At 38.6% G+C, this 27454-nt stretch overlaps 1 protein-coding gene and 2 non-coding genes across 4 annotated transcripts; 1 reads left to right on the top strand and 2 right to left on the bottom strand.

Annotated features, from left to right (window-relative positions):
* UHMK1 (U2AF homology motif kinase 1) lies at positions 1 to 26175 on the bottom strand. Of its 2 annotated transcripts, XM_005890484.2 has the most exons (8): positions 25744 to 26175; positions 24167 to 24459; positions 23212 to 23403; positions 21222 to 21316; positions 15998 to 16074; positions 15751 to 15849; positions 11140 to 11228; positions 1 to 7085 (listed from the first exon to the last, which is right to left on the bottom strand). In XM_005890484.2, exons 1-8 carry the CDS (start codon positions 26009 to 26011, stop codon positions 6939 to 6941), a joined length of 1260 nt encoding a protein of 419 aa, XP_005890546.2. In that variant the 5' UTR covers positions 26012 to 26175; the 3' UTR covers positions 1 to 6938. The 2 variants fall into 2 exon arrangements, with proteins under 2 accessions (XP_005890546.2, XP_070222750.1); XM_070366649.1 differs by lacking the exon at positions 15751 to 15849.
* Positions 13370 to 13440, top strand: TRNAD-GUC (transfer RNA aspartic acid (anticodon GUC)). The gene has a single exon. It is a non-coding gene; the product is annotated as a tRNA-Asp (tRNA).
* TRNAC-GCA (transfer RNA cysteine (anticodon GCA)) lies at positions 23995 to 24067 on the bottom strand. The gene has a single exon. It is a non-coding gene; the product is annotated as a tRNA-Cys (tRNA).
* Positions 26176 to 27454: the final 1279 nt, after the last annotated feature.

Below are 27454 nucleotides of genomic sequence, written 5' to 3'. Positions count from 1 at the left end.
TTCATTTGTTTTTAAGCTTTATTTTATCACCCTTATCAAACAAACACACATCAAAAAGCATATCAACAGTGCATCTTATGGTAAGTCAGTTTACAACAAAACTGAACAAGGCAATCGTGTTTACAGATAAAGTTTTCAGCAAAAAAACTATATGCAATTCAGTTAATTGAAATGCTGTGTCCATACATTTTTAGCATATAGGAAAGTGGAAAATAAAAGTTCTTTGCTACTCAGCAAGAAAAAACATGTTTAAAAGACTTGAATAGAAATCAGAAATATAGAGATTTGAGAAAAGAATTTCTTGGTACTGATACACATCTACATTTATAGTCCCACTCAGTTATTTTTTTTTTTAATCACAAAAAAATAAGACATCACCGAGAACAGAGAACCATAGTGCCAAGAAATGCCAAGAAATACCACTGAAACAACTGGTAGAAATGTTACAGACAGCTGTTGTGTACTGTAATATTCTTGTAGTTCTGAGGTGAAGGTAAACCAACAGGAGAGAATACTCCTTATAACTGGCTTTGGTTTAAGTGATCGTTCACATTTTTCTAACCATACCTTCTAAGCAAGAACACAGCTATTACATGTTATTGAGGGAAAACAGTAGTAGGTTTTAATATTCACAACCAACCACTCCAGTGCCGATACAGGAAGCCATAAATTCTCAAAATCTATTGATCGTAACTGGATTTCAAAGAGTGAACAAAAGAACAAAGATGGAGTCCTTTGGGGGGAAAAATCTGTTCTACCCCAGATTTGACACTGTTTGGAGGATATAAAGGAATGTTAAATTATTTAAGATTTTTTTTCAAAAAAAAAAAAAAAAAAGAATGAAGGAGTTAAATTCTGCTGGAAAGAGATATGACAGCTTTACACTCTGCAAAGTAAATATTCCACAGAGATGCATCTTAACTTTTTCTTTATTGTACTTAACACTACTTACTTCCATAAGGTGCTACAACACTGCAGCTAGTGCATACTAATGCCACCCACTGTACCCCATGTGCAAAGGGAAACAGAGAAGGCTAGTCCCCAGTTGCTTTCTGATCCTTGATTTGCATAAGTGCTGATGTATACCAAATACACAAAAGATAGAGTCCCATTTAAATATTTAGTTTTAAAAATTTGACCAAACTGAATATGGATATTTAATCTGGTCTCATTCACTCTTAAAATAATTTTTTGGGCAAACAATGATGAGGAATGTATAGAAAAGGCAATGTTTCTATGTTACAGGTACCAAAGTTGGATTTTTAAAAATAAATATCATTTTTAGGTCATAAACTATATGAACAATTAATAACACCTTAAAAAGGAAGCCATTTTCTTCCCCTCATCTCTTTGTTTATATTACTTTTCTCTTCTTTACTCTTAAATCTGGGAGATTTTTGACAACCCATGCTAATAAAATAGCTATAGATAATTCAAAAAACTGAAAAGATTTTGAGTCCATAAATGCATGATTTTGGATGTGTGATACAGAACACCTCACTACATTTTCTTTTACACACTCACTATCCTGACATCATGAATACTATTAAGGAGAGAGCTTAGAAAGGGAAGGGAATTCCCACTGGGACAGAACCGACTACATATAATTCTCTTGCTGACAATCAAGAGTTTATGATAAGAAATAGCTCTGATGTTATTACCTAAGAGTTTTGCAAATAGGAATAAAAATTCTGACAACTCCAGTTTGGGGTTTTTTCCTTCAGAGTGTGACTTATGTTCATCATACAAAGTAGTATAACAAAATAAGCTCTTTTACTTCACAACAAGGATCAACAGTCACATGGATCAATAGTCACATAAGGCAAGACGATACAGAATGCTCTGTTCTCTCTGATCACAAAGCTAATCATAAAACATACATGACTTTCAAAAAAGCCCTCGGTTTCCTTTAGGATGCCGAATAACTTGCAATCATTTGATAAATTTCCCATGAATTCTGGCACTGATAGTGCCACAAACATAACTGCCATGATTATGACAACTCTCTGAAAAGCACAAATAAAGCAAATAAAACATTAATCCTTCTACATAGTAAACAGTAATGGACAACAAAAGTGCTGAGTTGTAGGAAAATGAAAACAAACTTCACATCAGGAGAACAAAGGTTATGTAAACCATGTATCTCATATCCTGAAGATCACCTTCATGACCACCCATAAACAATTTCCTAAATGCTCTCTGGTTTACAGGTACTTCTTTTACAGCCCATTTCTCCTATAAAAGCCCAAAATTGCAGCAAAAAGGTAAAACTGTATGCCTTCTTAAATGTCCATAAGTGCTTGTCAATCACATGTCACTGTGTTAATCTACTGGTCACTCACTGTGTGAATTAAAACATTTTTCACTGTGTTATCCAGTGAAAAACACTGGATAACAAACATGACATATCCTGTGGTGTCACAGAAGACGCTAACCTAAAACAAAACAAAATCTCTAAAATTTTGGGTACTTCAAAAACTAAAACCATACTCCTCTATCACTAAGAAAATGTAACTTATCCAAATATACCACAAGAGGCTCAGATGAATTCCATTTCACAGAGATTCAACATTCTTTTATTCATTGAGAAAGCTAGAAAGGGATCCTAACCTGAAAAGGCTAACATTTCAAAAGTAAAGGTGATTTATTGAGCACCTTAAGAAATGGAAATTCTTTTGAGCTGTGACCAAAGTTTGGTCTGTATTGTGACCACAATTAACAAGAAATTAATTTTATCAGAGAGCTAGAGTAGTAAGATTTGAAGAAGGAACGTAGTATTAAAAATGGAACTACATCCAAGGAAGGATTAGATTCTGCTAGACAACTGTGACTTTCCATTATACGTAATACTGGGGGAAAAAACCCAAATATGAACAGTTTTACACATACAAAAAAAAAAAAGGCAAACCAAGGATGTGTTGGAGTTTTATACTACATGACTCAAACTAAAAGCTATTCCAAGGAAAAGGCAAAGGAGCAGTAACTACTATCATCTGGGAAGGTTTCACCCAAATGAGTTTTAATATTTTCCAGGAAACACAAGGCACTTGCTTAAATCTTTGAGTGTCTACACATCCACCAGACTAAAAGTCATGATGTGAGTCCATCTGTACCCTAACCTGAATAAAGCCACCTAGCACGTACCCTTGCATGAAAGGCCAGGTAAAACATGTGGTTACTGAGTGTCTCCCCCACCCCCACCCAGTAACTATGTCAGTATAATTACCATCAGCTACTATGGTGCTGATTTTCATTAAATTATAAAAAATAAAATGTCACGCTGCCAAGTATAACTAATAGCAGAAATTATGTAAGCTAGGCCTAATTTTATATGGTTAGGATAAAAGCCTAAGAAAATGATGCCAAAATGTCAGTTACCTGCATTTGAGAAATAACTCAAATGAGTCATAACACAGCATCTGAGTATTGTAACTCTGGCTACAATTTATTCCAGAAAGGTAACTGACTCCCTTACCAGCATGAAGCCCAGTGAACTAAGACAGAAACAAACTTTAGCCTATAGTTTCTCTTCTACTTCCTTTACACGGCAGCACTCTTTCTGGCAACATTCCTTATAATAAATTTGCAAGTACAAGTAACATGATTCTAGAAGAGAAGTTAAATAATAATTCAGATTTTTTTTAAAGGCTAATTTAACATAGCTCAGCACTCTTTTATTTAGCAGCCAGAGTACCTTTAAAAAGAAGGCAATACCTGTTTCAATGAAAACAGGGAGAAGGATGAGAAAAACTGTATTTATGGTTTTGTTCTAAAAGCAGCCATAGCAGTGGCTCGAGGCATAGCAGAGAAACTTTTTTCCTAAAGATGTGCTATCTGATGGCCACAAAACAAGGAAGACATCCAGTAATAATAAATGCGATCGATCTCTTATTGCAAGAGGCTCATTTTGTTATTATGCCTTTAAAATGCAGCAAATAGTTTCTTTTGGCTAGTGCTATCTTTTACTGAGGCATCCAACCCCATTTATTCTTCTCTAAATACAGCATTAAAGTTTCGAAAGTGGCCAACTAGCCACCTCCTCCAAATATGTTTCCAAAGAACCAAAGATTTCCTACAGAATAATCAATTTACATGCCTTTTCTGGGACAAAAATGTACCAGGACAACATCATGGGACAATAAAGAAGAAACTTGAAGGCAAGAGGGAAGGAAGGAAGTACAGATATTAATTTAGGGAAAGAAAAATTACCTGAGATAAAATTTTCCCAAACTGGTAGGGGTTAAGTGAACATGAACCTTTGTTATGTTTACCCTACCTCTCCAAAAGAAATTTTTTTAAAACTTCAAGAAATCAAAATCTCTGTGTACGTATTTCATCCTAAAGGATGATGAAAACTGTATCTTTTAATATTTGGTTCAGGTTTTAAAAAGTTAGCAAGATTAAACTTCTTATAATATTAGAAGAGGGAGGAAAAATCTGCAAATGTCATCTTTGGTAGTAACGGGCTAAGAGCTATAAAATAACAATTTAAATCAAAAGAGGCATCTTTTTTCAATTTTGTGGCTCAAATATAAAACATTTAATTCAATGCATGATTACTTAGGCTCATCAGTTATTTCCTCAGCACACTTAAAATCTAGTTAGCATCTTCTGTAATAGAATTCTACAGTGTTAAACACTACATATACTCATGATGAATACATCAACAATAAGACGATCAAAGAATGCTGTGAAATTCAGCATCAAGATGTTAGCAGCACACTGCATCATTAAGCTTAGAAGCCTACCTGCAGTTTATTTGTAAGGACTTTTCTTTTTGGTGCGGTGGGGAAGGGAAATGAGAAAGGTGTACGTGCTAACCAGAATACTTGCCCTGAAAAGAGCTCATATGCACTGTGCTCATCAGTCTGTACGGAAGGACCTGGTGCTTTTAATCACCACAGAAGCTGCACCCACACAAACATTTATGTTTTAGGAAAGCTCAGGTCTCCATAATACTCTCTCCAATTTTCACCTGAAACCAAACCAGCTAATAAACCTCTGAAAGGGCCAAAATGAAAAACAATAGCTCTTCCTCCTCAGGGCACATATTAGAAGCTACTTATACAATTTTCCCTCGGGCACCAGGCCACAAGGTCTTTTGGCAAGTCATTATTTATCCTCCTTATACCAAATTTGGCTTCATAATAAATATTAAAGAGAGTTCTGAAGAATTAGGTAACTATGATTAACTAAAATATCAAATAGTAACTGTGTGAACAGGGTAAAATAATTCATCCTCTAAGACGTCAATTCTTAACTGGGCTCTCAATAACCTGCATGGCACCCACAGGGAAAACCATATGAGGAGCCTTCCAGCAGGGCAAGATAGAAAAGTGTTTTCCTTAGGAAAATAAATAAATAAATAAAATTTTCATTTAGTTATGAAAACAAAAAATTCATAACCTGTATATAACTTTTTTTGTATAATCAGTGCTTTATAAAGATTTCCTAAGATTTAAATCTCTGAAGACAATCTACTGTAAAGTGAGAGGAATCCATAATTAGAATTCCTAAGAGCATGTAATCAACCTGTACCCATGAACTCATGAATACTAGTAGCCTCTACCTGGGGTCACGTTAGATTGCTATAAATCTTTTTAAGAATTCTTCATGAGTTTTTCTTTCTTTCTACTTCCACCTTATTATAGCTACACCTTTCTTAACTTCCTTGCAGTCAAAAGTCAGACCACCTGACCAGCTAGGATGCTTTCCTCTAACTTCTCTTCAGCTAAGGATAGACAAAGAATGGAGGAAGAGGAAAAGAGGGTGTGGGACGGAGATGAGAGAAAAAGGAAGAATAAAGAATCCTTGATTATGCACCCTTCACCTATTGTTTTTTCTTTTCCCTTCACTGAACAACTAATTCTTTCTTTTTAATCAATATAAATTTTCCATCATAGTAGGCAGAACTCTATCTTGAGAAATCTTAACAATGATCCTAGAAGAGTCAGTACAAAACAGATGAGCTAATACAGGGTCGAAATCAGACCCTGAAAGATGGGGCAATCTATGTATACCAAAACTCTTACAAGAGTTTTCTTACTTTAAGAGAGGTTCAATGTAATCCAGTCTAGACTTGTGTGTTCTGGGCCTCTCAGGAATGGACTATTTTCTCATTTCATTGTTTCAGACACACCAACTCCCAAAAAACCTGTATCCTAAATCTTATAGACATTAAACAGGTAGGGAAGAAATGGGCATAGACTGTATTAACCCACAAGATTCACACTATAAAGAATGCTACTCAAATATTCTCTAACCTTTCATACCTGCACACTCACTCGAGCATACATACTAGACATAAAAATTGTGCAAGATCAAGCATCAGCTTTCTATTTTAAAAGCCTTAATTAAAAAAAAAATATATAGATAGGCTCACCGCAGTTTCTTTAAAGGAATATTCAGTACTACAGTACTCCTTTAAAAAAAATCATAACTCAGTGTTAAGAACACAGTAGGGAACTGCTGCTTGACAATTACTTAGAATTACCGAGAACATCCAGTGCCAACTACGGATATCAATAAGGAAGAACCACCTAACAACATAAAGGAATAATCTGTAGGTGATGTCACCAATGCTAACAAATTTGTTAATATTCCTATGACAGGATAGTATTCATCCCTGCTTCATGATCACATGAAAAAGTATCTTTTTAAGTTACATACTGAAGAGCAGCACTTGCCCTACTGCACAAATAAAAGATGCCCACATGGATGCTCTAAAACCCCTCAATGAATAGCTAAAAGGGCTTGTCCTAAGCAGTGCCTAATGTCTGCAACCCAGTCACTGCTTGAGCAATGGCTGCACATTAGCAGGATTGAATAAAGATACAAAGTATTCCCTTAAAATAGTAAGGGGGGTACTCCTGCATTCAGATGTAGAATAACCCAGGAGATGGAAGAGGAGAAACAGGAAACAGTCCTCAGGTTACTGATTAAAGCAAAGTTTGATACAGATATCCCCTCTTGTAGGCACTCAGTGGGTAAAATGTAGCCACAACAAACTTTCCATCAAACATCCTTCCAGTCAGTAATTTCTGAGCAGCTTTGGAATCACCAGCATTGGCATACTCAACAAAGACCTGTAAGAGAATAGAGAAAACAAAGTAACTTCATTTTCATCAAAACTGTTTCAGAACAGTGCTTCTCCAACTTCCTGTGTGTGTGTGTGTGTGTGTGTGTGTGTTGTGTGTCTCCCAACTTCCTGTGTGTGTGTGTGTGTGTTGTGTGTCTCCCAACTTCCTCTGTGTGTGTGTGTGTGTGTGTTGTGTGTCTCATAACTGTAGTAAGGAAGAAATTTAAAACTAGGTAATTTCCTTTCCTGCTGCTGCTGCTAAGTCGCTTCAGTCGTGTCTGACTCTGTGTGACCCCAGAGACGGCAGCCCACCAACACTGGAGTGGGTTGCCATTTCCTTCTCCAGTGCATGAAAGTGAAAAGAGAAAGTGAAGTCGCTCAGGCGTGTCCGACTCTTAGCGACCCCATGGACTGCAGCCTACCAGGCTCCTCCGTCCATGGGATTTTCCAGGCAAGAGTACTGGAGTGGGGGGCCACTACCTCCTCCGAGGTAGCTGAAATACCTTCCTTTATTAGTCTAATTTAATTTATTGTGACAATCTAAAGCAACAGTTACAAGCAAGTGCAATGACTTGCTCAGTTACTGTGTTAAGTATGTGAACCAGGAAAGAACTGCCTCTCCCACCTCAGTTGGATGCCTCCTTTGTTACGTCAATATTCTTCAAACTGAGATGCGAGCATCCTAGGACGCTCAGAGACTTTCAAAGTGGAGGCAAGAACAGACAGACATCAATCTCCAGATTCTTAACTTTCATTTGTACATTTTCCTAAAATTGGATCTACCTGTAAGTTCAGGCAGGTTTTCCCTTTTCATTTCCCCTCTCTTAGGAGCCCTTTTCCTAGCTGAAAAATCAAAGTATTTCCCAATCGCATAAAAACTTCCAGTATATAAAAAGAAACAACTTTAAATCCAATACTTTTTCTTTTTTTTAATGAACTCTGCCTGCATTGGTAAACAAAGTTTCATGCCTTGCCTATGACTGGTCACGCAAATATTTCTGTTAAGGATGAAGTGTGACAAGGAGACCTAGGACATTCTGGCTTATGATGGGATTTTCCGAATTCATTAATATTGTAAAATGGACATGTAGAACTGATTCTGCCTCTTCTGTTCTATGCATTACTCTTAAAGACAAAGTTTGAGACCATCCAGTGCTAAAAATTGATGCTCATTTTACTCATCTTAGATACAGTTGATATTTTATATCTCCTTTTCTTCCAAAAACCAATGTGTTTAGCTATAGTTTCTAGCAATAAATACTTCTTCATTAAATATAAAAGGAAGATTAGATGATGTCCAATGAGAATATGAAGCTCTTCCTGATTTTTTAAACTGATTAGTAATTACTCCAAAATCTACTGACCAAAGTTCAATAAATGAGTAGACATGCACTTATAGAAGAAATACAATGCTTCCTATCTTACTCCTTGCTTCATAGATAACCTACAGTTTTACACATTCTATCACTGTAAACTAAATAAAGAGGAAACACATTTTATAACTTATTTTGTAATTAATTACAGTAGAGTTCTATCATTTTAATCTTGACTACTGTTTATAATTGTAAGAATTTTTCTATTTTCCAGTATCTTTTGAATATTCCTTAAAAAATTAACATGATTGAACTGAAAAATTCATGCTGACTTTACCAACTAGGCAACATCTTCAATAACTGAAAGAAGTTAAATCTGTGATTTTAAGAATTTATCAAAAGTTACATTCACTCTCCACTTAGAAGCTTATTTCTTTTGTTGATAAAGAAGCTTATTTTTTCTGCTCAGTCGTGTCAGTTCAGTTCAGTTGCTCAGTCGTGTCGAACTCTGTGACCCCATTGACTGCAGCACGCCAGGCTTCCCTGTCCAGGATCACCAACTCCCAGAGCTTACTCAAACTCCTGTCCATCAAGTCAATGATGCCGTCCAACCATCTCACCCTCTGTTGCCCCCTTCTCCTCCTGCCTTCAATCTTTCCCAGCATCAGGGTCTTTTCCAATGAGTCAGTTCTTCACATCAGGCGGCCAAAATATTGGGAATATCACTTTCAGCACCAGTCCTTCCAAGGAATATTCAGGACTGATTTCCTTTAGGGTGGACTGGTTGGATCTCCTTGCAGTCCAAGGGACTCTTAAGAGTCTTCTCCAACACCACAGTTCAAAAGCATCAATTCTTCAGCACTGATAAAGCCAGTGTCTCTTTGCTTATGAAAGTAAAAGTGAAAGTTGCTCAGCCATGCTGGACTCTGTGACCCCATGGAATGTGTAGGGGTGAATTTTCTGGTCCAGAATACTGGAGTGGGTAGTCATTCCCTTCTCCGGGGGATCTTACCAACCGAGGGATGGAACCCAGGTCCCCTGCACTGCAGGCGGGTTCTGTACCAGCTGAGCCTCCAGGGAAGCCCAAAGCTACACTGACGGCAGAGACGGTCTGGCCCAGTGACCTTCGGGTACAGGCCCAGCCGCTTCAGCTGCACCACGCTGCTGTTACTCTTTTCAGTCAAACTTATTTTTTTCATCACCCGGGTTCAATCCCTAGGTCAGCAAGATCTCCTGGAGAAAGAAATGGCAACCCACTCCAATATTCTTGCCTGGGAAATTCCACGGACAGAGGAGCCTGGTAGGCTACAAGATGGACACTTTTGCCCTGAAAAGATTCTTCCTGTTTCTCTATTTTGCCACTCAGATTGAGTCCGATCATGTTAATTCTTAATTCAAAATCTTCCAATACCTTTCCTTCTCGTTCCTTGATCTGTCCTATACTCCCATACTTCCTTGATCTAATCTCCCATTATACTCCATTCTTCTCATTTTGCATAGCCACACTGCCCTTCTCAAACCTACCGGGAATACTCAGGGCCTTGAAATTTGCTGTTCTCTTTGCTAGAATTCTCTTCCTTACCTCCTTCAAATTTTGTCTCAAGTGTAATCCATTATGTTCTTCCTCACCTGCTTATTTAAGACTGCCATCCACCCCTCCACAGCACTCTTTATATCTCTACTCCAATCTCCTTTTCTCCATAGCGCTTATCATTATACATTCTTTTGTCTGCTTCATTCACTGTTGTATCCTACCTGTTATGCTCAATAAATACTGGCTGAATAAATAAACAGCAAGGATGCAGCTATTAGTATGCTCCTGACACTGAATGAGGTAAATGCTGTTATAACTAGACTGGCAATAATAACTTTTCATTAAGACGAGAGTGAAATTTCTTTCACTTTTTTTCAGTTGCCAAGAATTTTCCTAATATTTAACCATGAAAGACAAAATCCACAACCAGAGGTGATTTCACCAGGGGACATTTGGCACTGTCTAGAGACATTTCCGGTGTCACAACTGAGAAGGAGTGTGGAAAGAGGCTAATCCAGTAAGCAGAGGCCAAGGACGATGTTACACATCCTGTAACATACATGACAGCTCCCCAAACAAAGAATTACCGAGCTCAAATGTCAGTGATGTTAAGATTAAGAAACAGAATCAAACAATATTCTATTTTCGGGGGGGGGGGGAACCTACAGATAAAAGAAAGACTTAATTTAGGATCACAGAGTTTTCTTCAAAAACTGTGATCATACTTTTAGCCTATACATTCTATAGATTAAAAAACTAAGGTTCCTCATAAAACAAGCCAAGTTGAAACTTGAACTCAGCTTTCAGGATTCTCAGTCCAGTACATTTTCCTTGTTTAAATTATCACTGATAATTCTATTACAATCAGAACCTAACCTAAATGGTTCTCCTACTGTACTTAATTAGAAAAAACTGGGCCAAATATTTCTGTAGCTGACCCTGACCTAAATTAGCATATGATTCAGCTGGCTGTATACAATGGCTTAAAAAGTAGATTAACAACTTAAAAAAATTTTTTTTAACTGATAAAAAGTACATGCATATTATAGAACTTTTGGAAAAAAAAAGAAGTACAAAAAAGTAAAAACCGTGATAATGCAAATTCTTAATTCCTAGCAACATTTTGTATGTATCTTTCTTTAAAATTAAAACATTTTGTACAGGATTTTAATAACCACTGAATCATTTTCAAATTATGAAAAATATTCACTTACTTGTCCTCTGCCAGGATTTTCTTTTGGAACAAGCAGAGATACCACTGGTCCATATTTTTGACATTCTTCTTTTACATCTTCTACAACATCTGGTTATTAATAAATACAGAAGTAATCACTTTGATGTAATTTGCGAGCATTCATTATTTTCAGATTTTAAATTCAAGAATACACAACTAGGTAATGAAATCATTTTCTGTAATTTTTAAAATTATGCTTAAGTTAAGAATAATATAAATGTAATGCATTTAATGATTTTTTTATATTTTAAATCTGTTTTAGTTAATACATTCAAATAATTTGAAATCCAAAAGAAAAGTCTTCTTGCAACTTTCCAAAATGTCATTCTGTTCCCCTCCCTGAAGACAATAAGCGTTATTAGCTTCTTCTGTAACCTTCCATAAACTTTATAAGCTTACACAAGCAAACATAATCATATATGCTTTAAATAAAAAGTTCCAATCTTTTTTAAAACTACATTTTTAGACCTTTCGATATCATTACACAAAATTTTCTCATTTATTTTTATGGTGATTTAATATTTCATTCTATAAATTATCTAATGTGTCCTACTGATGAATAATTAAACTATTCTGAAACTGCTTGCCATTATAAACAATACTGTAACAGATAAACTTGTATATACATCTCATTTCACTTGTGTACTTCTAAATTAACTTTTTGGAAATGGAACTGCTAGGTCAAAATTCATATGAATTTGTAATTGCTAGAGTTACCAATTGGCTTTTCATATAGGTTCCAGTGACATATGAGAATATGTTTTCCTATACCTTACCCACATCTTCACTGTCAATGTGACAAGTGACAAAGATATCAGAGTACAGTATTAATATTTCAACAAATGAGAATGAAATATGTGTGTGAGATATATTGTACATTCTTTCATATAAATTGTGTCCTTTATCCACTATCTATTGGCTTGCGTTACAGGGGTTCTTTCTGTGGTAAGAACTGTAAATATTTTGTCTACGGCGGTTCACGTCACGGTAAAATTTGCTGAATCAGTATGTTGAGTTCTGTGCACACTAGTGCACACTGTGCCTTCTCCACTCCAAGAATATGTGTATTTTAATCTCCTATGATTTTTTAGCTAATTTTTTTTCCTTTACTCTCTCCTGCCTGCCTGCCCTTTTTCCTTCCCTCCCCACCCTCTTCCTACTTCCTTGTTTTAATACTCTAATATATACAAAACTTGCAATTCATTTTGGTCTCAGTGGAAGGTTCAAATCTAACTTCTTCCCCGCTGCCATCAAGATTACAAAACAGCTGTCCTCACATGATTTCCAGCAAGGCAAGCTTACCCAAAACTAGTGTAATCTGAAGCTGACCTTGCTAATCAGAACTGACAAAGGTATTTAATGCTACTAAAAAGTCTGTTGCACTTTAGTTCATGTACGACTCTTAAATATTAAGACTTAATAGCATGAACTTCAAGGAGATCCAACCAGTCCATTCTGAAGGAGATCAGCCCTGGGATTTCTTTGGAAGGAATGATGCTGAAGCTGAAACTCCAGTACTTTGGCCACCTCATGCGAAGAGTTGACTCACTGGCAAAGACTCTGATGCTGGGAGGGATTGGGGGCAGGAGGAGAAGGGGACGACAGAGGATGAGATGGCTGGATGGCATCACTGACTCGATGGACGTGAGTCTGAGTGAACTCTGGGAGTTGGTAATGGACAGGGAGGCCTGGCGTGCTGCGATTCATGGGGTCGCAAAGAGTCGGACACGACTGAGTGACTGAACTGAACTGAAGCATTTAAATGTTTAAATGCCATTAAATGTTTAAATTAACATGTCAGCATTTAAATGCTTAATGTATTTAGAAGTAGCAAAAAAGGTGTTACACAGCAAGATACACAGGAAAGAACAGACACAGTCTACCCTAAGGTTTACTCAAGAAAGTTCACACTTGAATTTTACAGCAATCAAAATGATCAGGAGACACTTAAATACAGTAGGTAGACACTTAAAAGACTTAATAATTTGAAATAGATGTCAAGAGATTATTTAGAACTACTGTAAATGACCTAATTAAAACAATGCTGTTGTTGTTTAACTGCTAAGCTGTATCCAACTCTTTTGCAACCCCATGGACTGCAGCCCGCCAGGCTCCTCTGTCCATGGGACTTCCCAGGCAAGAATACTGGAGTGGGTTGCCATTTCCTTCTCCAGGGAATCTTTCAAGCGTAGGAACTGAACCCAAACTGCGCATGGGTGGTTCAGCGGTAGAATTCTCACCTGTCATGAGGGAGGCCCAGGTTCATTTCCTGGCCCATGCAGCCGCAGTGACCCCTTTTTGGGCTTCCCTTGTGGCTCAGCTAGTAAAGAATCTGCCTGCAATGCAGGAGACCTGGGCTTGATCCCTGGGGTGGGAAGATCCCCTGGAGAAGGGAAAGGCTACCCACTCCAGTATTCTTGCCTGGAAAATCCCATGGATGGAGGAGCCTGGTAGGCTACAGTCCCTAGGGTCACAAAGAGTCAGACACGACTGAGTGACTTCACTTTACTTCACCCACTCCAGTATTCCGACCTGGAGAATTCCATGGACTATACAGTCCATGGGGTTGCAAAGAGTCAGACATGACTGAGTGACTTTCACTTCACTCCTGCATTACAGGGGGATTCTTTACAACTGAGCTACCTGGGAATTCCAAAACAATAATGAGGGTAAGAATATTATTTCAAATAAAAAGACATCCTAAAAAGTATAGATTGGAGATTCCTACAACTGTCACAGATTCAAAGAAATTAGGTTTGTTTCATTTGTTAGGTAACTATATTAAGCTGAGGGACATAAAATGATTTACCCTTACAAGAAACAGTGTGGTAAAACTAGCTCCATCAGTAATGGTTTAATTTTCCACAAAGAAAATGTTCAGTGCTAAGCAACTGCTATTTCTGAACTTCCCGAGTCGGGGAAGTGGTAAGAACGCACCCGCCAATGCAGGAGACACAGAAGACCTAGGAGACCTGGCTTCAATCTTTGGGTCGGGAAGATCCCCTGGAAGAGGAGATGGCTACCCACTCCAGTATTCTTGCCTGGAGAATCCCATGGACAGAGGAGCCTGGAGGGCTGCAGTCCACAGAGTTGCAAAGAGTCAGACTGAAGCGACTTAGCATACGCACAATTGATATTTCTAAGTTTGGTCCTGCTTTTTAGTCCATTCACCACTCTGCTTCCAGAATGCTCTTATTAAACCCAAGTTTGACTATAACACTCTCCTAGTTTAAATTTTAACAGCTCTTTATTGCATTTTACAATGGACAAATATTTATTGAATACTCATCAGAAGCCAGGAACTATTCTACCCCTGATACAAAGTTCTTTTGTGTAATTTACATTCCAGTGTTACTATCTCTGGGATTAAAGTCCAAATTCTCAAACGTATCAAACAAGTCTATTAGATACCTGTATTCTGGCTACCTTTTTAGCTTTAACTGACTGTTAAATATCCTAAGATACAGCCATTCCAAACAATTTACTGTTTTCTGAATATGCCACATTTTCTCTCATCTCTGTGTCTCTGAGCTACTTTTAGCTCAACCCCTCAACTTTTAGTCAAGCAACTTCAATTACTAACAGAACTCAGATATTATACGTCTGTAGAGATGTCTATTCATGCATCACTCAGACTGAGTTAAATAGCCCTCCTCTCTGCTCAGTACTTTACCATAACCTTCAGATTTATATAAGTAATCATTTATATACTTGTAGTTGTTTATAGAACTGTCTCCCCTATTACACTAAAGACAGGAAATAAATCCACAGTGGCAAGTGCATACTCAGTAAATATGTTTTGAGTCAATGAATTGTTAAAAGCAAAATAAATAAATAAGAGCTAAAAAGAAGTGAAAGCGTAGCGCAGATTAGCACAGACAGAAAGAAAGAAGTTGCTGGGAAAGATAATCTTCTTTCTTTATTTAGTAAAGGTTTATCAGATGTAAAAGAGTTGAAAGAGCCTTAGGAACTGTTCCAGTCTGCTGGGACTGCTGTAACAAAATGCCACACACTGAGTGGCTTCAACAACAGTCATTTGTTTCTCACAGTTCTGAAGGCTGGAATTCAAACATCAAGGTGCAGGCAGATTTGCTGCCTGGGTGTGGACAGCTGCCTTCCTGCTGGATACTCACATGGGCAAAGACAGAAAGAGGAGAAAGAGAAAGACTGCTCTCCTGTCTATTCTGTTTTAAAGGCTGCTAGTAACCCACTACAGTATTCTTGCCTGGAGAATCCCATGGACAGAGGAGCCTGGGCGGCTACAGTCCAAGGGGTCACAGAGTCAGACACGACTGAGCAACTTCACTCACTCACTCAGTTCCATTAGAAGGGCCCCAGCTTCATGACCTAATCTAACCCTATTACCTCCTAAAGTCTCCAAGTCTATCACACTGGGGCTTAGAGCTTTCTCATAGGAAACTGGTGGGGGACACATTAAATATACAGCAGGAGTCAAAAGTAAGTGTACTTTAGAGATCATATAGTTCAATATCCTCACTATATAAACTAGCAAAATATGAGAATGCTATGAAACGGTATGTCTATTCTACACAGGAAAGACACATTAAAATAAAATTTAGGAAGCCCTGACCTTCATATTCTTCTTCATTCTCAAGATAATCATCGTCCAGCACATTCAGCAGTCTTAGCACTGGCGTAGGAAGCATCACCAAATCTTCAATATGAGGGGCTGTTAAATTCATTACAACATGATTAAATGCAAACTCCCCCAATAAACTGATGAATATTAGACAAAGGAGCTTGGGAATATAAATTAGTTCTGATATCTTATTTGATTATAAAATAACCAAGAAAAAATAAAGATGTATACAACTTACCAAAAGGAATGCTAAAGAATGGGCTGCACAATGCCATTTCAGCAGGAATTCTTCTGCTTGGATCATCATGAAGCATGCTAAAACACAAAAATAGGTATCTTTACATCAAATCTTTTGAAAATATAACCAATAAAGAAAATAAAAACGTCTAAATATTCACCACAACATTAATTATATTAGCATGACTTTCTGAATCATTCAACTACAAAAATATTAATGCCATTTATGAGTAAACAGTTCAGTAAATTATTATACATACCTAAGACATACTACTATATTTTAATGTAAAATGTTTTTGATTAATAAACACAACATAGGAAAATGATCCACATTCTGTAACACTAACTGAAAAAAAGCTAGACATAGATTTACGGTAATTGAATTAAAAAAAAAAAGAGGTGAGATGACTTTTGTCTTATTAAAGCCTCCTAATAATAAAGCATCTTGATAGCAAAATAAAAACAATCTATGGACAACATCTCTAACAAAAGTAAGTAACCTCACTAGACAACAAAATCCGAGTGGCTAGGGATAAACCATCAACAGCAGTAAGACTTGTACCATATGGGCATCTATGAAGACGGAACTTCTTGCGTTGTTTGTTTCTTTCTCTGAGAAACAACAATTAATCTGATGACCCAGAGAAAAAATAATCCCCCAAAACAGGTATTCACTAGAAAGCACAAAAAACCAATTTGAGAAAAGCAGTTTAAACTCAACTAGGGGTTGCACATTACAAATGAATACAAGGGGTCCTCTGTAAGATTTGAGGGGGCTGAAGTAATCTAGACACTGCTGCTGCTGCTGCTAAGTTGCTTCAGTCGTGTCCGACTCTGTGCGACCCCATAGACGTCAGCCCACCAGGCTCTCCCGCCCCTGGGATTCTCCAGGCAAGAACACGGGAGTGGGTTGCCATTTCCTTCTCCAATGCATGAAAGTGAAAAGTGAAAGTGAAGTCGCTCAGTCGTGTCCGACCCTTAGCGACCCCATGGACTGCAGCCCACCAGGCTCCTCCATCCATGGGATTTTCCAGGCAAGAGTACTGGAGTGGGGTGCCATTGCCTTCTCCGAGTTAGAAAAGCTACACCTTCCTAAATTTAGGAAAATGAATTTCGCATAAAAATGAGCCACATACAAAGTATTATAACCAAGTTACTAGACAAGGAAAGAAGACTGCAAAATAACCTGCCCTCAGACAACAAATGCATGCAGGAAAGACATGACCACAACACACAGGAACACCATAACCAACCATCTGAAAATGAGGCCAAGGCATTTTTTACAGATATACAAGATATTAAAGAGTAACATAAATCAAAATTAGAAAATATCAAAAATCAGGTAACTAAAAGAATTAGGAATAAAAGGAAAAAAATCATTACATAAACTAAGCTTAAGCTAGAAGTAACATAACGATGAATAAAAACAAAAGATGATGTCCAGAAAGGAGGAAAAATTGTTAAATCAAAAAGAAATGATAAAACAAATAAAAAACTATTCAAGAGAGTGATAACACTGAATAGTCAGAGAAAATCTATTAATAATGCATATAGAATGGGAGTGTTTGAAGGGAAAAAAAAGCAAAGTAATGGAACAAACACTAAGAATTGTAACTTAAGAATACTTTCATACAACAAACAAAAAGATCTAAAACTACATATTTCCTGAGAATTCAGACCCAAAGCAATCAAAATCTATTATTCTGGTAAAATCACTAGACTTTTAACAAAAACATGAAATCCTCGCAGCATTTACACCAAAAGACCAAATTACTTAAAAACAAAGTGTCATCAGCACTCTGCTTTCAACAGCAACACTATTTGCTACAAGAAAATGGACTACAGTTGACCCCTGAACAACTTCAGGTTAGGAGTACACCCTTTCCCCAGCTGAAAATCCATTTAACTTAGAGCTGGCCCTCCATATCCAGTTTCTCTGTATCCACAGTTCTGCACCGCAGATTCAACCAACTGCACATGATGTAGTAACAAAATCTGTGTATAAATGGACTCATGTAGTTCAAACCCATGCTATTCAAGGATCAACTGTAATATGTTTAAAATGTTCAAGAAAAATGTCTGCCAAGGATTTTTATACTCAGATAAACAGAGGCTTAGAGGGTAAAGCGTCCGCTGCAATGCGGGAGACCCAGGTTCAATTCAATTCTTGAGTCAGGAAGATCCCCTAGAGAAGGAAATGGCACCCCACTCCAGTACTCTTGCCTGGAAAATCCCATGGACAGAGGAGCCTGGGAGGCTGCAGTCCATGGGGTCGCAGAGAGTCGGACACGACTGAGCGACTTCAGTAAACAGACTTTCAAGTGTAATAACACAGTTTAACTATTATTAACAAGCACGAACTCAGAGAATATTAATCCTACAATCAAAAGAACAAGCTTAAGTACACTAAAATGATTAGAATACAAGGACCAGTGATGAACATTAAATATCTAGTTACACACAGAACTAAGACTAAATCAGAGTGTTTGAAAAATAAAGAGCGCATAGCATGTAATAGCCATATAATCTGACAACACGGTTATAACTATTTTTCAAATGGGAGAATAGGAAGAGCATATGCAAAACCAACTGTTTTCAGTAATCTTACTATAGCACTATTATTGAGACTGTTTTAGTGTAATGTGGAATAAAGCAAATGAGTAACAACGAAATATTCTAATCTGGCATTCTCTTTGTCCTTAAGAACCAGAATTCTTGACATAAAAGCAAAGAGGTATACAACAGAAGTAAAAACGCTGTGGTACTGAACTTAAATGAGAAATGTCAGTGCGAACTCCACCCACTTAACAGGCCTAGAATCAATCACCCCCCCAACAGCGATGTGTATTCTTAATACCCAGACTATGGTTTTGAGAGCTTGTTTGGGCTTCCCTGGTGGCTGAGCTGGTAAAGAATCCACCTGCAATGTGGGAGACCTGAGTTCGATCCCTGGGTTGGGACGACCCCCTGGAGAAGGGAATGGCTACCCACTCCAATATTCTGGCCTGGAGAATTCCATGGACTGTACAGTCCATGGGGTCGCAAAGACTCAGACACGATTGAGTGCCTTTTACTTGGAGGTTCTAGCAGACAGCACAGCTACTCATATACCCTTGACCAAAGACTGGTTCTCTTCTATCGGGGATGGTCATCCACTTCGACCCAGCGAACAGCTTCGGGGGGGCCGCACATGGAGCTGTGCGGGAGGGAGGAGACACCTGCCCAGTCAGCCAGTTTAGCTGAACAGGGTGACAGACGTCACAACCAGATGGCCTCACATCCCAGACTGCGGGAAACACTACTTCCTACTAAAAGAAACCAGGCTTCTTGGAGAAATGGCTACTTCTAAGTCTGGAGCAGGAAATGTATACTTTGAACTGGAAACATCTTCTCATACCAGATAGTGATGAAGCTATAAAAGATAGCAAGGTATGCCAAAGCTAACCTGCAGAGCCTCACATTCATCAAAGATGAGATAATTTCAGTTTCAATTAGGATAAGAACTGCAACGGATTGAACTATACCAAATATATTTAGATTCATTAGTTAATACTGATATTTTGACCTTTCAAAAAGGAAATGATCCACTTTGAAAGATGATAAGGAACCAATTCATTATGAAAACAAGCTAATTAAGAGAACCAAGCGTTTATTTCATCTTTAGTTAACGAAACGAGGAGACTAAGAACATCACTGTTCTACAATTCCTAACAAAGTAATGGATCTAGGCATTGAGTATTAACAGCTGTTAACACATCAAATGGAGATAGCCACCTTATGTGCTAACCTAAAAAAACACAGTACCATATATACAACCACCAATTTACAGAAAATAGGGCAATATGTTAAACCATACTACAATAACACCATCTGTAAAATTCAGACTGTGGACAACTATACTGAGTCAGCAATCCAGGCTGTTCAACAAATAAACAAGGGAAAAGGAGGGTAGGAGATGGAAAGGGACCTTTTAAAGTAAATGAAACTTAAAAGTGTTCTTAACAGAAGAGCAACATTAAACTATAGTATTTAGGGATGCACACTTAGGTAACAGAACTATAATAAAAACAAGGAAGTAATAACCATGAAATCAGGGCAGCGGTTCTTTAAGGAGGAAGAAGGGGCTTGCAATTGGGATGGAGTACACAGAGGACTTCTACAGTGGCTGGTAAAGTTCTATTTCTCAACCTAAATGGTAGATATAATAATATTCCTAAGTATTCACTAAGCTATGCATTTTTTTTCAGTATTTATGTTTTAGTCTAAAAAAAGAAAGGTCTGAATGATTTGCATGCATACACAACAAAATACGAAGGAAAATACTGAAAAGAAATAGAGCAAAGTGCTAACACTAGAAAATGAGCTTATAATTTCTCATCACAATTTTTTATAGCTTCCAAATCTAGTATTAGTTGCAGAAAGAAAAAGAATAAAGTTATCATTAAAAACAAAAAAAACTCTCAAGCTAAATGACAAAGTCAATGCTAAAACTGAGACTTCTAAGTCTATCTTAGAATCCATGATATAATTTGACTTCTATCCTAGAATCTATAATGTAATTTTACACTGCCTCTTTTCAATGTAAAATGCAACATGCAATATCTAGTATCAGCTACTAGCAGCTGCTTAAAACTACTGTAATTTGTAAAACATACACACAGACACACAAATATGTACACGTAAAACTGGTGAGATCTGAGTTCTATGTACTGTAATATCAATTTCCCAGTCTTGACATTGTACTCAGATTTTTAAGATGTTACCACTACGGGGAATGGGTGAAAGCGAAACACTCTATCTGTCCCCAAAGTTTTCAATGGTAATTATTTAAAGTATAATATATAATTACTTTACATGAAACATTATTTTGGCGTTCCAAAGTAAACTTGGTCTTTAGTTAGTAAAGACTCTTTAAACACCTATTCTCCATTTTCAGAACTGGCAGCGTTACAGAAGGCCCAACATACAGTGACTCGTCATCTATCTTCCACTGAACAGCGTAAGAGCCTGATACCTGGTACTAGCCATGAAAAAAAGAACACTCTTTTGAAAATAAATTTACTACAATGACTTGACTACTTTGTTTCTTATTAGAAACCAGTCTGTATAGAATATCTAAAGATTTTTAATTCTAAGGAAGCAAAACCTGTACATGACTAAGCAAACCAGAAAATAATATAAATCCCTTCAGGAAAAAAAGCAAGTTTAAAGTACATGTAATGTACCTTTTGATAAGGTCTCTTAGGTGATAGGCTGGAATTGCGGCATTCACCACTGCTTTACTGGCAAATATGTGATCAATAATAGCAGAACTATTTGCCTAAAAAGACAGAAAAGTCCTTCTTTGGTTATCCAGTTCAGTCCTTATTTGTTGAGTACTAGGCACACAGCACTGAACAGTTTGATAAGTTAAATATAACAGAAAACACTCTCTTCTAAAAGATTATAATCTTTACGAAGGAGATTGCATACATTATTATAAAACTTCTAGAGAAGAGGAATTTTTTCTCCATTCTCAGTATCTAACACTGTGTGAACATTTACTAGGTGAATGAATAAAGAAACAAATACCAAGCAACCACACAGAAACGTAATTTAACGCAAACTGAGAAAATAAACGTGTGCTAGGTGAGTCAGAGTGTCCTCATAATGAGTCCTCAATTGGTTTTCAGATGGAATAAAATCAACTATCAAGGAGAAACCAGGGCAGAATTTTAAAGTTGCGCCTGTCACATTATTCACACCTAAATCCTTGTGGAGCATTACGTTTTCTCCAGGAGCACTATGGAAGGTGTACATGAGTCAAAACACTCAATTTATCATCACCACCAAGTGTCAATACTTACCACAGGCCACACACGATGCTAAGAATTAGATATCATTTCAACACCCTTATCATCATTTTACTGAAAGTAAACCACAGTTTAGTAAACCTAAATAAGTCACTTAGAGGTGAAGGGAAGATATAAACCCTAGAGATTTAACTTCAGAGCCTAAGCTCATATTTGGTAATTGTGCCTCCACAGAAAGTGATAAAATACAGAATGATATTTTTATCTAGGGGGCAAATAGTGGGGACTGCTTTAATACACATCAGCCTCTAAATTTCATCAAAAAAGAAAAAAAATTAAATGCCTAAGTTAATAATTAACTAGATCACTGAATGTGATCTAATTCTAACTGGCCCTGTCCTAAGCAGAAAAAGTCCAAAGAATTCAAAGTGAGTCAAGCCTAATGCAGGAAATTGATGTGTTTATCTGTATAAGCACTAGAGAAAGTACCCCCAAAGTACACTGGACTGTGTGCAGGTACTAATGACAAAGAGTGATACTGGTTTTACTCCAATAGCAGCATTTTTTTTTGCCAAATGTAAGGTACAACTACTAGCCTATTAAAGTATTCCTTCCAAGAACTGTTTCAACAGACCTAGATGACTAGGGGTTTAAGAGAAATAAAACTCTGTAGCAGCCACACACTAAGTATTATATGCTTAAAAAAATACTTGCTTCTTATCAAAATCAGTAATTCCTAAACACTGTATTGCTTTTCAAACACCTAGTCTAAAAGAGACTGATACCACCACAACATTCAAGCCCCAATACATTTGAAAAAATTCTTAACTCACAAATATGCACAAAGTAAATTCCTATGTCAGTTGGAACTTACAACCCATGTTCCCAAGCAAACAATGTTATAAGCAGCAGTCACTTTCTCAGGACAGTTCACATATAGAGCACAAATAGGAAGCAGCGTGGAACTGTGGACAGAACACTGAACTTCTGACTACGAGGGGCAGAACATCCAGTTGTATGACCTTGAGCTACTGGTTTTACATATTCGTGCCCCCAGGTTTTCACGTGTAAATAACCAATATCCATTCTAACAATCCTCACAGAATACTACTGTATTAGTAATATTTTAGAATGTAATACAATTACTTTACTAAACAAACCACTTTTGCTTCCTCAGGAAAAGGCATTCATTCAAACACTTTATTAAGCACTTACAACATGCCAGGCCTCAGCTAAAAACAGTGAGCATGCAATGCTCCCTAGCGCATCTGTAGCTATGGGACTGAGGAGTAAGTAGCATTAAAGGTAGTAAGGGGAATATGGAGGCAATAAAGCAATCAGAGACCTCAACGAAAATCATTATAAATTGAGTACTCTTACACTGGGATTAAGGACCTGAAAGCAAAACACAGGTTCAGTTTACCTTCCATTCCTGAGATCTGACTGTATGTTTCAATTTCATTCCTGAGAACATTTCCAGTAAAATGATTCCTAGGCTCCACAGATCAACAGCTGAGGTACATTCTGTATCACTCTGCAGGCCAGCCTGGGCCAAGCAATTCTGCAGTTCTGCTTCCGGAGCCCGATACCCGTCTGTCTGAATATACTTTACATCCTAAAGAAAACGAGTAAGTATTATAACCAATCAAAAACTGCCCACCTTCCAGCCATCTCTACAGTGTATTTACCTCTCAGAATGTGTGATAAGCCAATGTCACACTAAATGCCAGAATTTTTAGTCCTTGGCGATCATAATTCTTTCGTTCATTAACTGGACAGTTCTCAAAGGCAAGCTGCACACTTTCCATACAACTGCTCATTTCTTTAGATACTCTCTTGCCTATGAGGCACTGCTGAAAAATAAGGACACTCTGCAAAGAGCAGACAAACTATGGAGAATGGGCCATTTGCCAGAACTGTCATGTGAGTTCTTCCATTCGAGTCCCAAGACTGAAGACATCAGTAACAGTAATTCAACAACTAACCAAACGCTCAAAGAAAAACAGTGTTCTGTGTAAAGTACTTTTAAAAATTTCAGAGCCGTCTTGTATTAGCTCTCCCTACCTGACTCAAACACGCGTATTAGACACTCAGTCGTGTCCGCCTCTTTGCAACCCCATGGACTGCAGCCTGCCAGCCTCCTCTGTGCATGGAATTCTCCAGACAAGAATACTGAAGTGGGCAGCCATTCTCTTCTCCAGGGGATCTTCCTGACCCAGGAATTGAACCTGGGTCTTCTGCATTGCAGGCAGGTGCTTTACCATCTGAGCCATCAGGGAAGCCCCAAATATCTCTTAAGTCTCTACTAAATCACCTCTGTTATTTAAAAATATTTGTTTTAGACCATTGAGGAGCTCGGGAGAGAAAGTATGTCTTACCTGATTGCCTTCTTTGAAGCTAAGTCCAAAGTCAATGAGTTTAAAACATTCATTCTCGGCACTCCACAATATGTTACGTGGCTTGAGGTCTGCATGGACATAACCCTCATGATGAAGAAAAGCAAGGGCCTCTAGAACATCTCTGGCACAATGCTGTATCATCCACATGGAACAACCCTGGTGACTGGAATATAAAAGCAATTCCGAAACACTGACATCCAGGAGTTCAAGCAACAGACAGCGTGATGGCACATTTGGAGAGAAGTGGATTGTGAAGACTCCATACAAAGTCACTAGAAAAGAAATTAATTACAATAGTTTAAAAACCAGACTCAGAATGAGTGACTATTAAAGTAGATAAATATCGGGGGGAGTCTAGAGAAGGGTAACTTTAATGAGCAAGCCGCTATGATTTATTTTTCTCATGAGTAAGATTTTTGGGCAACTCGGTTATTTTAACAAAATAAGATGAGATGACCTTCAGCAGCAGATTACTACTAAAAGATATTAAATATGACACAATAATTCAAACTGTTTCCCAAGCACTCAGTGATGGGTGAATATGCACTTAGGGTGCCAAGCAAAACTGATCAGAAGAAAAATCCAAATACTAAGTACTCTTAACCTAAATGTCACAACACGGAAAATCAAAACTGAAAATCCTTTCCTGATTCAGAATAGCGCTCTATTATCTAAATATTAAAAGGAGAGATTAAGACATTCAAGATGACATTTTAACAATCTTGTAGAGATTCATCAAGTCCTTAGGCCAAAAAAATTCCCTCCTAAATAGCCAGGTTATATACACCATTTGGCAACCCTTGAAAAAGAAAAGGGAAAAAAAAGCAACACTAGTATTAAGACATTCTTCTTTAAATGGCAGTATTAAAGAGGTCACTCTTTAAATTAAATATGGATCATGTCTGCCGGGAAGTAAGACATTTATAAAGCCATAACTAATTACAAGCTCTCTGTTGGTATAATAAGAATGAAAACTGTTTTCGTAGATCAATCACCAGTAATCATTATATATCTTACATTCTAAATATCTGAATGATGAAACATGGTCTTACCTGGCTAAAAGTATAAAGTTCACATGTATAATTTTCACACTTCCATACGAACACCTATGTAAAATTTAGGAGTCATTTCTCCCAAATCCATACCAAATATGTATCAAGAACAACCTATACGAGTTATTAGTACTGACGTCACAAGTACGAGAAATATTTCCCATTTTTCACTGGTGTGCAAAGATTCAAAAATTTCCGTACAAGAGATGACAATCTACTAAAGATACACCTCCTTTCACTTGAGAAGACAATTCTCTGTGCAACATTCTCTAATGAGAACTGAAGCAAAACAGAATTTACTGAGCATCTACTACGAGCAAAGCAGACAATCTTCCCCGTACTGCAGAGTGAAAGGGGGATGGGAAACGGCCTTGTACCCGGTGATGAGTACAGGACAAGACCCACTTCTCCAGCCTAAAAGACGGAAGACGGAACGCCAGGCTGAGAGACAGCACGCTAAAACTGGGACCTGGGCAAGACAAGAAGGGAGACAGCGGCAATTACCGATGTTCCTGTGACCCTGCAACTGCTCCAGCGCCGCCCTCTCTTTGCGGAAACCATACTCGGCGGCCGAGGCCGCAGCCCCGGTGGTTCCTGGCGGTAGGAACTGCTTCAGCGCTCCTGGGGGCGAGCCGGGTGTGCCGCAGCAGCGCACCCGATACACCGAGGCCGAGGAGCCGCTACCCAGGCGGCTCTGTACCTGCCACAGCCGCCCGAAGGCTTCCAGAAACCGCGGCGGCTCCGCGCCCCACGCGCAGCCGGATCCCGCCATCGGTGCGGACTGAGGGGGCTGACACGGAGCTGACTCGACGCCCGGGGCAGGCCGGCAGGGCCTGCGGTCACATCCCCGCCTGCCGGACCAGCGGCTCCGCAGGGACGGGCCTGCAGCCGCCTCACTGACTGCCGGGACCTCACGCCGCCATGACACCGGAAACCGTCTCCTGGGGCGGGGTGGGGAGGGAGGTCCCAGAAGCCGGAAATAGGGGAAGAGCCAATCCTGCCGGCCGAAGGAGGCGGGCCTAGCGGGGGCAGGCTTCCTACTGGCTCAGACTGTAAAGCATCTGCTTACCTGGGATGCAGGAGACCTGAGTTCGATCCCTGCGTCGGGAAGATCCCTTGGAGAAGAAAATGGCAAACCACCCCAGTACTCTTGCCTGGAAAATCCCATGGACAGAGGAGTCTAGTAGGCTACAGTCCATGGGGTCGCAAAGAGTCGGAAACGACTGAGCGACTTCACTTTCACTAAGAAGAAATGCAGGAAAGCTTGCTTTTGATAGGGACAGAGTAAAGGGACAAAGGAGGTGATTAAATAGTGACTCTCACTAGGGGATTGTAAGTAGAAAAAAATACGGGTTCAGTTCATTTCAGTCGCTCAGTCGTGACCGACTCTTTGCGACCCCATGAATCGCAGCAGGCCAGGCCTCCCTGTCCATCACCAACTCCCGGAGTTCACTTAAACTCATGTCCGTCGAGTCAGTGATGCCATCCAGCCATCTCATCCTCTGTCGTCCCCTTCTTCTCCTGTCCCCAATCCCTCCCAGCATCAGAGTCTTTTCCAATGAGTCAACTCTTCGCATGAGGTGGCCAAAGTACTGGAGTTTCAGCTTTAGCATCATTCCCTCCAAAGAAATCCCAGGGCTGATCTCCTTCAGAATGGACTGGTTGGATCTCCTTGCAGTCCAAGGGACTCTCAAGAGTCTTCTCCAACACCACAGTTCAAAAACATCAATTCTTCGGTGTTCAGCCTTCTTCACAGTCCAACTCTCACATCCATACATGACCACAGGAAAAACCATAGCCTTGACTAGACGGAATTAAAGATTATCCAAAAAAACAGGTTTGCTTAGCCACAAAGCCAAGCAGGCTTGCTTAGCAACAAAACCATGCAACAGAAGCGTGAGACGTGCCCCCAAGCAATAAAACAATGGTGGCATGAGACCCACATCCTGCCCAATGAGCTCAGTAAGTTAATGATCTATAGGCTATGCTCTCTGAACGCATGAAAAACACTAATTTGTGGACCTAACTTGACCATGTAGGGACAAGAAAACCCCCCTGCTGAACCTGGAGGAGAAGCTGCTGATAGAAGCATGACATCTACTCAAGAATGAACAAGAAGTTCTCCCCATCCCTGCTTTTCCTTTCATTATAAAGCTGTAGTGTAGTAAGTTCTTGGGGCGAAGCATTTCTCGCCTGTCTGCTTCTAAGCCTTACA

Source organism: Bos mutus, chromosome 3 (genome assembly GCF_027580195.1).
Source record: "Bos mutus isolate GX-2022 chromosome 3, NWIPB_WYAK_1.1, whole genome shotgun sequence".
NCBI lineage: Eukaryota > Metazoa > Chordata > Mammalia > Artiodactyla > Bovidae > Bos > Bos mutus.
This window is presented reverse-complemented; position numbering and strand designations above follow the sequence as displayed.

Excerpts from the sequence above, each read along its gene's own strand:
- UHMK1 (XM_005890484.2), bottom strand. The coding sequence starts at position 26,011 with ATGGCGGGATCCGGCTGCGCGTGGGGCGCGGAGCCGCCGCGGTTTCTG. Across the intron at positions 21,317-23,211 it reads TCAGATCTCAGGAATGGAAG|GCAAATAGTTCTGCTATTAT; the intron begins GTAAACTGAACC and ends CTGTCTTTTTAG. Across the intron at positions 7,086-11,139 it reads AAAATCCTGGCAGAGGACAA|GTCTTTGTTGAGTATGCCAA; the intron begins GTAAGTGAATAT and ends ATTCTCTTACAG.